At 38.7% G+C, this 9,648-nt stretch overlaps 1 protein-coding gene across 1 annotated transcript; it reads left to right on the top strand.

Annotated features, from left to right (window-relative positions):
* The first annotated feature begins 4,336 nt into the window (after window positions 1-4,336).
* Window positions 4,337-9,220, top strand: LOC143124735 (CUB and zona pellucida-like domain-containing protein 1). The gene is made up of 7 exons (XM_076286444.1): window positions 4,337-4,468; window positions 5,178-5,377; window positions 6,501-6,651; window positions 7,343-7,551; window positions 7,825-8,000; window positions 8,467-8,858; window positions 8,971-9,220. The coding sequence occupies exons 1-7, from the start codon at window positions 4,422-4,424 to the stop codon at window positions 9,218-9,220; spliced, it is 1,425 nt and encodes a 474-aa protein (XP_076142559.1). The 5' UTR covers window positions 4,337-4,421.
* The last annotated feature ends 428 nt before the right edge of the window (window positions 9,221-9,648 follow it).

Below are 9,648 nucleotides of genomic sequence, written 5' to 3'. Positions count from 1 at the left end.
TTTGCATTGAGAGATGATCTTATGTAAAGTAGGCTACCCCATGCCAATCGTCAGATATGATATGGTAAAGGGTATGTGATGTGGGGTTATTTTAACCTGCATAGTATACCTTTAAAGGTAAACTATGCAGTATTGGCAATTTCCTTACTGTTTTCTCGGTTTTTGCTTTTTTTTCGCTGGCTTTGTCATGACGAATGCTCCATGCTACCTTTCTCTAGCCGGTGCCTGGCGTGTATTTGTATTTGAATGCAGTAAAGCAATTTGTTACACTCGTTATACTTCCTGACACTGAGGCCGTCGGCCCGCCGGCCCACTGCAAGGGTGGTTTTTCCGCTCACAGGCGCTAGGGGGAAGCCGGCCACCATTCAACCCGAAAAAAGTCATATAACTATTCCAATGACTGAAGCTGTTAAATGAAGGTAAATTAAGCGAAAAAACTTGAATATTAAGCTAAAAAAAACTGCATAGTGTGCCTTTAAGTGCCTTGCTCAAGGACCCAATGGTGGCAATTGGGAATTGAAGCACAACTTCCGAGCTAGCCGAGCTCCTTAATGCTACCAGTACCACCACCCCATATGTCATAAAAAGCTCAGTCTCAATCGCTTGTCATGGGTCCTCCAAAAGGATAATGACTCAAAACACACAGCTAAAAGCACCCAGAATTGCTGAGAAAATAACAGTGGACTATTCTGAAGTGGACTTATGAGCCCTGATCGGAATCCTACATCTATAATATTATGGAAAGAGCTGAAACATGCAGTCTGCAGAGGACAATCTAAGATAGCTACAGCACTTTTCTTTAGAAAGACTGGACTAAACAACCATTGACTGATATGCACTATGGAATAAATGATGAATGCCATTTTTGGATGTTTTTCCCTTCTTTCTTCAAGGAAGGGTAGGCTACCAACAAATTTGGCCACGATTGTACTACATACACCCCGGAGAGGTCAGTTTGCTGATATTTTACTCTGCACCAAGTGCTTTAGAAGTATTGATACTACCCCCTAGTGGATATGACCACTTATTACACTCGAGAGGGGCCTACTGCATGGTTAAGAAATATTTCACTCTCATCTGAAAAGTTGTCTCCTCCTCAGGTACTTTAACTATTTGTATGCTGTGTGCTTTAGTGCACAATCCACTTTGAGAATCTTGGAGAAATTCTACTCCAACCTAACATCAGTCTGCTATCAAAATGTCTAAGGGTGCATGCATGCACACTGTGGCCAGAGCAAGTCAGACACACAAAGTGGGCTGAGTCAGGCCGAGGTTAATTAATAAAAAATAGATGGATAAGAATTTAACACTGGATGCATGAGATTGAGATTGGTTTATTCAGTTTCACATCACCGTAGAAAGGTGTAGAAGCACAGAAAATGATAATATAGCAATACTCACTGCATATCAGATCATTTTCAATCATTTTAAGGCCAACTTTTCAATGATGTTTGAGGTCACATTGACTCTACACTTGGCCACAACCTTGAGCAGATGGGGTGGAAAGTACTAGGGGTGCCCTATCTAACGCTGGAAATAACTCAGACCAAAACCATCTCTTCTAAATCTTCTTTCAATGACAATAATACCATTTAAATAATCAATGTCAATGAGTGCTTATGGTCATTCCTAATGTTTTTGCAAAAATGTACATTAACTTAGTCTAAGCAGACCATGGACGTGCACTACAACACTAGCACTGAATACAGCTAGACAAGCAGGTAGGCCTAAACTGTGGTAGCCTACTTCAACAATGCTCAGGTGCAACATGCCTTTTTTTAGTGCAGTGGCCAGAAGCAGTGGGCAAAATGTTCAGTGGTGATCTTAATGGGAGCTGATCTTGTCAGTGGTCACTCTTGCACATTCAGGTACAGTACCATGTCCTGTTCAGCAGCTAAATGTAAAGGGTTTCTTCCTTGGTAAGGGAGTTTTTCCTTGCCCCTGTTGCTCTTGGGTGCTCCTTGTTGGTGCCCCCCCCCAATCCCAATCCTCCCCCACCTTTCTTATGCAGCCCCCCCCCCCCCCCCCCATTAATGCACAAATAGGCTGACACCAGACATAATTTCACTGCATTTCTTACTTCCAGTAACTATATGCATGTGACAATAAACTTCCTTGTATCCTTGAAAGTTGAAGTGTATGACTGATCGGTAACACTGCAAACCTAGGAATGGCTTGAACAGTCCCTAACAAAAGATAGCCATAGGAATCTTTTTGGGATAAAATATTTTCCGGAATGTAAGTCGCACTTTTTTGTAATTTGGCTGGTCAGGTGCGACTTATATATGAAAATATATATAATTGATAATTGAATGTTAATTCATATTAACTGACATGAACCCTACATGAAACATTACCGTCTGCCGCAAAGTTTTTCCGCACTTTCAGTCAGAGATTAGTTCTTGCATTACGCTTAAAACACATGTGCATACCTAAATCCTCAAATTATGGCTGGGATTCTGTTTGCCTCAGATTCAGACAAATAATTGCCTACATTGTTTCGATTTAACTCATAAAAGAGCTCTTCTTAATATTTTATATTGTTGGTTGGTTTAATATCGTTGCCAATTGTTGTCCTACAGCCATTGCTGAAGAGTAAATTGTGTGTAGGCTACCTTATGGTGAAGTTATAATCAGACTTCAAGCAGTGCAAAGCAGCAGGGAATAGGTTGGAAATTACTGCTTTTCAGCCACCTGATGCTCATTCTGGTCTATAGGCTATGACAAGAAAGTATACAGAAGTGTAAAGTGAATATGAAATAAATAAATGAAATATATTTACATTAGACTCTTAAAGTTGCCTATATGAGTGAGAAAAGGAAACGGGTGTAAAGGGGAATTAAAGGGCCATCACCGGGTTTTTTTTAGGGGGGGGGGGGGGGGTTGCTCTGTTGGTTTCTATCATGACTATTAGTTTGTAGTGCTACACTTTGTGTGTTCTCTGCTTTCTATCTTCATTTTGGAGTAAAGAAGTGTATGCAGGGTTTGAAGGGGAAGGTTTTTTTCCCTCTTCTCCAACCTTTACTTCCCCGTAGATTAGCTTTACCTGCCTATCCACCATTCAGTAGGCTACATTTTTTCCTGTTCTCTTTTAAAGATCGGATGGAAGGGCCCCATACCTCCGCTTTGGGCCCTCAATTTGCTAAATCCGCCACTGATCTGCCACCCTGGTTTAAACTCAATAAGTCATTAGTTAGGATATTAGTACTGTATGTTAGCATGAGGCACATCCGTTAACCCAGATTTAATTTTCTGTTTTTTTTTTAGTTTGAGGCTCCAAAATTATTGCACAGTGATACAAATGAGGATTAATCCTCATGCAGATATTTTGATATGATAGTAATATTAACTGCTTTTTACACAAAATTTCGTTATTCATTAACACACATTTGTAAACACTTTTTACAACTAGTTCGATTTTTACAACTAACATGTTTGAACTCAACCTTCATGATACAATAACATTTGTGTTACAGGTTAAATTTCACCAACTTTATGGCCATCTCCTGTTCTCTGTCACATTCTATTATGTAATCTTTGAGGATGGCTTATCATCACCGACATAATGAATGCAACACATGTGCATTTCCCACACTAAATGGCTCACAAGGTTTCATACACATCTTTGTCATTAAGGTTTATGACTGTCATAAGGACACATCCTGCTCTTGAGGTCTGAAGTTGAGCATATAAAGCCTGACACTGGGACACAAGGACACATTCAAACTGAGGAGAAAGATGGAGATGAGATCAGTTATTGTTCTGCTCTGTTCCTTTGCTGCTGTGAACAAGGTTCAAGGTAGAAACTATTTACTTAATTTTCTTTCTTAAAAGGAAGTAAAAATTATTATTTATTTATATTTTGATTCATAGATTAGCAAAATTACATGTTATGAATAACCATACGGAGTCTTGCCCACTAAGTGTAAAATAAAACATATTGCCTTGACTATGCTATACCAAATATAGCATAGTCAAACATCAAAATATATATTTTAGGCACAATTCTTCTTTGGTTAAAGGTTATGTGAATATAGTCTTATATTACCAGTAACAGCTGTGTAAACTTTCAGGTCAAACTACCACTGTGGGCAACTTGACCGCTGATGGGAGTGAGTGTCAACGGCTCCATTCCATGTCTCTTTGTGTTGTCAATACTGTCTTTCTTTCCCTCTCTTTTCTTAGTTTACTTTAGCCTTTTTTTAATTACACATCAAAGTTTACTGACATTGAGCTAATTAGACTTCTATGAGCTTGAAATGTTGCCTCTGCCATGATGCGTAAGAGTCTGTGTTTATGTTTACTTTGCTTTTTCAGTCACAAGATTTTGTGGTGGGTACTTGACCCAACCCCAAGGAGAGTTTACTAGCCTTAACTATCCTCATCACTACCCCAACAACATTAACTGCACATGGAGGATCATGCCCCCTGGTAATGGTATCATAACCATCAATTTCCAGAACATCAGGTAAGGTGAAAGTGTCTTTCTTTCCAGTAAAACCTTTGAGAATTGTATTGCATATCAAAAGCAGAGGGATTTTTTTTTTACTGTAACACATGATTTCAGAATGTGTAGTGAAATATTATAGTATTATTGTGAATTTACACCACAAGCAAAGACATAACCAAGAGTGAAACGTAAATTAATAAATTTACACCACCTCCGTCTCTAATATGGCAAAGCAATGTGTTGATCCATGTGTTTTTCTATCTGTACGCTTCACATATTATGTTCTAAAGATAGAAATAAAGCGTAAAAAAATAATTTTCCTCTTCTTTTAACTACCATAATATGCACATAAAGCGTTGCTGGTGTAAATTGATACACTGATTCTAATGGAATTCTAGCTAGCAATAGATGGATGTCAGAGCGGCGACAGGAAAATACAAAAACAGATCTGGTATAAATTCCCAGTTAGTATCCTGTCAGGTAAATGATAGTAATGCCAAGGTGAAATATTATAATCAGTTTTAAAAATATAAATATAATTTAATAAACATAATTTGGTGAAATGAATGGTGTTTGTAATTAAACTTGTCTTTATTTCTTCTCCATGATTTTTTTTGTTTGATTCCATAGGCTATATCTTAAAAGTTACAGCTTTTGGTTGGCTTAAGTTCTAAAACTCAGCCTCGTCACTGAATACTTGTTTATCTCCTCTTTGTTTTGTATGCAGCTTGGAGTATCAGTCAACTTGTGCCTATGATTCCATCAGTGTCTATGATGGTCCTACACCATCCTCCCCACTCCTCGCAAAAATGTGTGGCGACCAGTACAACAGGGTGGTGAAATCCACCAGAAACGATGTAACAGTTGTTTTTGCAACTGACTCCTCAGGAACTAAATCGGGATTCCATGCAGAGTACTCTTATGTGGGTAGGTCACCAGGAATGTTGCACAGTTAAGAATGCTATTCTTCTGTATGGTTTGCTTGAATCGATGTTTCATGATAAACAACTGTAACATGTTAAAATGTATGAACATTTATGATTTAAGATTATAATCATATTTCATATTATGACATTCATTTTCACTGGTAATTCCTAGTGAACATCTGCTTTATTTTATTAAATGTTTGAAAATGTTTTGTTCATAACAATAAAAAAAAATCACAACTCTTTTAACAGCGTTTAATATAGAGGAAATCATCAACCAAGTTTATTAATATTTGCAGCAAAAACAGATTAATTTCTGTGACATGACCTTCTGCATTGTAGATAGGTACTCCTGTAGGTACAATTGTGGCTACAACTTTGGCAGCTGTTCCTGTGCAAGCTCTTGTCAGTACTATGGGAACTGTTGTTATGACTACTATGGTAAGGAGAACAGGTATTACACTATTTCATATTCTTAGTAGTAATTCATATGATAAAGAATAATCTCTCTCTCTCTCTTTCTCTACCCACCATCCCACCCCCTCTGTCCTTCTTTTGGCTCTTCAAGACTATTGTGGTTCAGTGACATCAACACCACAGACAAGTATTTATATTACCATTTCAGTGTTTTAATATCTTATAAACATAACTTCTTATGTTTTATTTTGTAATGTTGGTGTTTTTTTTTACTTGTAGCTAATTACGACTCCTGCCAATATAATGTTTTGTATTGTAGCTGGTTACTACTCATGTAGGTACAACTGTGGCTACAACTTTAATAACTGCTCCTGCACAAGCTCATGCCGATACAATGGAACCTGTTGTTATGACTACTATGGTGAGACAAAGACCCATCAGTAACTGTTTCTTTACGCAATACAAATAGATACTTATCTGAATATAATCCCTGTCTCTTTCTCTCTTTGTGTGTGTGTGTGTGGGGGGGTCTCAAGACTACTGCTACCAAACAACAATGGAGGCTACAACAAGTATTTTTTTTCTTTTTTCACACCATAAATTAGTGACAATATATAATGCATACAATATACTACAATCAGCATGTAATTTCTGGCATTTGAATTACTTATCAATCATTCATTAATCAGCTCATTGCTTTCTTTTAGTTACTTATCCGCCATGTGGAGGAAACCTCGATGTATCTGGGTCTTTCTCGAGCCCCTACTATCCAAACTATTATCATGACAATGCCTACTGTGAGTGGAGACTTTCGGCTCCCTCTGGGCAGAGGGTCCTACTGATATTTTCTGACCTGGAGTGAGTAACAAGATCAGACATTGTAATCCCAATTTTCCTTAGTCTAACCCGGCAACGCCACATCCATTATAGGCCCATGTTGGTTCAAGTCCGGAGCTGTGACACAATTGTTGGTACCCTTTCACGAAAAAAGAAAACCCCTCAATTTGTCTTTCATTTGAAAGTGACCATTGGTATTCATTATTGTTTATTCCATGGTTAATGGCAATTAGACTTAGATCTGGACACTTCACTAAACAGAACATTTTGAATAATAGAACAAATTAACATGTCTTTGGGAAAATTATATTTCTGTCAGCTTTCCACAGACTGTATGTTTCAGCTCTTTCCAGAGATATTCAATTGGATTTAGATATGTCTGGATATCTGGCCTGTGCAGATATGGGCAATTGGCACTGCACATATTTCATTGAGACCCTTTAATGATTTCATAATAATTATAGAATTATTACAATTAAGTTAATTCAGTAACAGTTTAAGTTTATATATTACAACTTTTTATGGTCACTATTGTGACCAGTGGGATTAAACAGGTGAAATGAAATCTAAATTATTTTAGAATATCTATGCAAAAAAAAACAAAAAAAACATGCAGCATCACTTTATCACTTTTAAGGAAGAAATAACGCCTTCTTTCAATAATCTGTAATCAAATTCGGCCACCACTCACCATTCTGTTTGTTTTCTTCAGGCTACAGGGCTGTTGTAGCTGTGACTACATCGCTGTGTATGACGGCCCCTCAGTGGGCTACAACCAGCTGGGTCGGCTCTGCCACAACTCCTCTCTGGACACCTTCCACTCTTCCTCCAACCACATGACTGTGCTCTTCAGAAGTGACAGCTCAGTGGGGAGGCGTGGCTTTCGGGCAGAATTCATCAGTTCGCTGTCAGCCAGTAAAGGTAACAGGGTATTGCTCATTCAGACTGTGCAGAGGTACACTTCAGGTGCTTATCCAATCAAATAAGTCATGCATTATTACATAGAAAAGGCATCATCAAGCATCCAGCAATGTTTGGGATATGATTCCAATGTGGGTAAAAAACATATGGTTCTGAGAACTAATGATAAATAAAAATAGCTCCTTATTTTCAAGACTTTTTTTGTTGTTGTGGCTTAGGGAGAAATAATAAGGTGTTAGAACCGTGTTGAGTGTGTTGTGTCTTTTTTGACAGGCCATGTCGAATGCTCGTTGGACAACATGACCATCACAATTTCAAGATCCTTCCTGAGCTCTGAAGGATTCACTGGTGATGATCTTTACGTGAATGACCTGTATTGTCGGCCTACCCAGAACAGTTACGAGGTGGTATTCAGATTTCCAAAAAATCATTGTGGAACTACAAGAAAGGTACTGACCACTGATGACTATTAAGGATATAACATATACTATAAACTAGATGTTTCAAAACTCCATTATTTACCATTAAGAAGATAAGTCATTAAACATCAGTTTATTACTCATAATCTGAATTAAATGCTCAGATAATCCACTCAAAAAATATGTTCAAGTTGATATAAAAGAGCTCCAAAACTTTGCATAGTCTTTACTAAGTTGTAGAGCAACTTGCTGTAGTGTAGAGCCCTACTCTTCATGTCATTGTGCACTGCCTTGGAATCAGTCCTGTGAAACATAGTCCTGGTTACTGAGTTACAGGTCCCTGCAACATTGCATATTACTACAGAGACACTCTTTCCGTTACATTTTGTGTCAACCCGTCCCCCATACTAACACATTATGCATAGCACATGAAATGAGTTTAGGTACAAATCCATGTACGTACACTGAGATTAACCACCCTTCTTTTCCATTCCAGATCCAAAATGGCTGGGAGATATATAATAACGAGGTCCGCACATACCCAAATAATTCTGCGGATATCACTTACCTGCCTCAGTTCTATCTGTCTGTTGCCTGTCATATGCAAAAGGACTCCATATCACAAATAATGTATGTGGCACACGATAGACTGAAATTTAATGTCACTGGATCCGGCCATTACAATACCACCATGGCTTTCTACAACTCAGGTTTCTACCAGCAAATTTATGATGATCCCTACTATGTTTCTCTTAATGAGTACATGTACGTTCAGGTCAGCCTAGGGAACCCTGACAGCAGGCTTGTCCTCTTCCTGGATACATGTATGGCCTCACCAGACCCCCAGGACAACTCAAACCACCACTCCCACTATCTACTGGCAAATGGGTAGGAGAGTCACAAACCGTTTTTCAATCATTGCTCTTTTGTCCTTTCTATGACAACGGTGACAGGTGACAGAGCACTAACTTCTGGTATGATGACTTTTCCTCCTTGCCAGGTGTCCAAGAGACAGCACTTTCTACTCCTACACCAGTGGCTCTCAGTATTATGCACGGTTCCGCTTCCGGGCGTTCATGTTCCTTCGCACGTATCCTTCTGTGTACCTGCAGTGCAAGGTCCTTGTCTGTCCAGCTAACGACTACAACTCCCGCTGTCGCCAGGGTTGCCGCACCCGCGAGGCTCGAGACCTGGACCCTCAGCTCGCGATGACCACCGTAGTCTTGGGGCCTATCAGCCTGAGAGGTTAATAGACAGCTGCAAACATTCCTCTTAGGTTTTGTTTTGCATTTTGTGAATCAAGTGAAGTTGGCGGATGCTACAGTAGGCCTACCTAGGGATTTCAATGCAAATTTTTCTGCTCATACTTCCTCACTCTAAGCGCTTTCTAAGCGCTTAGACTTCCTCACTCTAAGCGCTTTCTCTCTGCTTTGAATTCTTAGATTTGATATACCAGAGGCCCAAATTTACAATTATCATTCACTGCCTTCTTACCTTCTATGATTAATATTAGCAATGTTTCTATAATGCCTGGCTTGCAGAAGGTTTTGGTCAAACAAGACATTTGTACTGACCTCAAATCCTCTGATTGAGACTACTGTATATAGTATTTTAAATGTAAATTGTACATTTTTTAATTTAAAAAATGTAAAGGATTTGACTAACCCCCCCTCCCTCC

Source organism: Alosa pseudoharengus, unplaced genomic scaffold, assembly GCF_046254945.1.
Source record: "Alosa pseudoharengus isolate Yale_2024_CS ecotype anadromous, Long Island Sound unplaced genomic scaffold, YU_APseudo_1.1 YU_APseudo_1.1_scf_15, whole genome shotgun sequence".
Classification (NCBI taxonomy): Eukaryota; Metazoa; Chordata; class Actinopteri; order Clupeiformes; family Clupeidae; genus Alosa; species Alosa pseudoharengus.
Note: the sequence above shows the minus strand (reverse complement) of the source record. Positions and strands in the feature narration are given on the sequence as shown.

Excerpts from the sequence above, each read along its gene's own strand:
- LOC143124735 (XM_076286444.1), top strand. The coding sequence starts at position 4,422 with ATGCCCCCTGGTAATGGTATCATAACCATCAATTTCCAGAACATCAG. Across the intron at positions 5,378-6,500 it reads TGCAGAGTACTCTTATGTGG|TTACTTATCCGCCATGTGGA; the intron begins GTAGGTCACCAG and ends GCTTTCTTTTAG. Across the intron at positions 8,001-8,466 it reads ATTGTGGAACTACAAGAAAG|ATCCAAAATGGCTGGGAGAT; the intron begins GTACTGACCACT and ends TTTCCATTCCAG.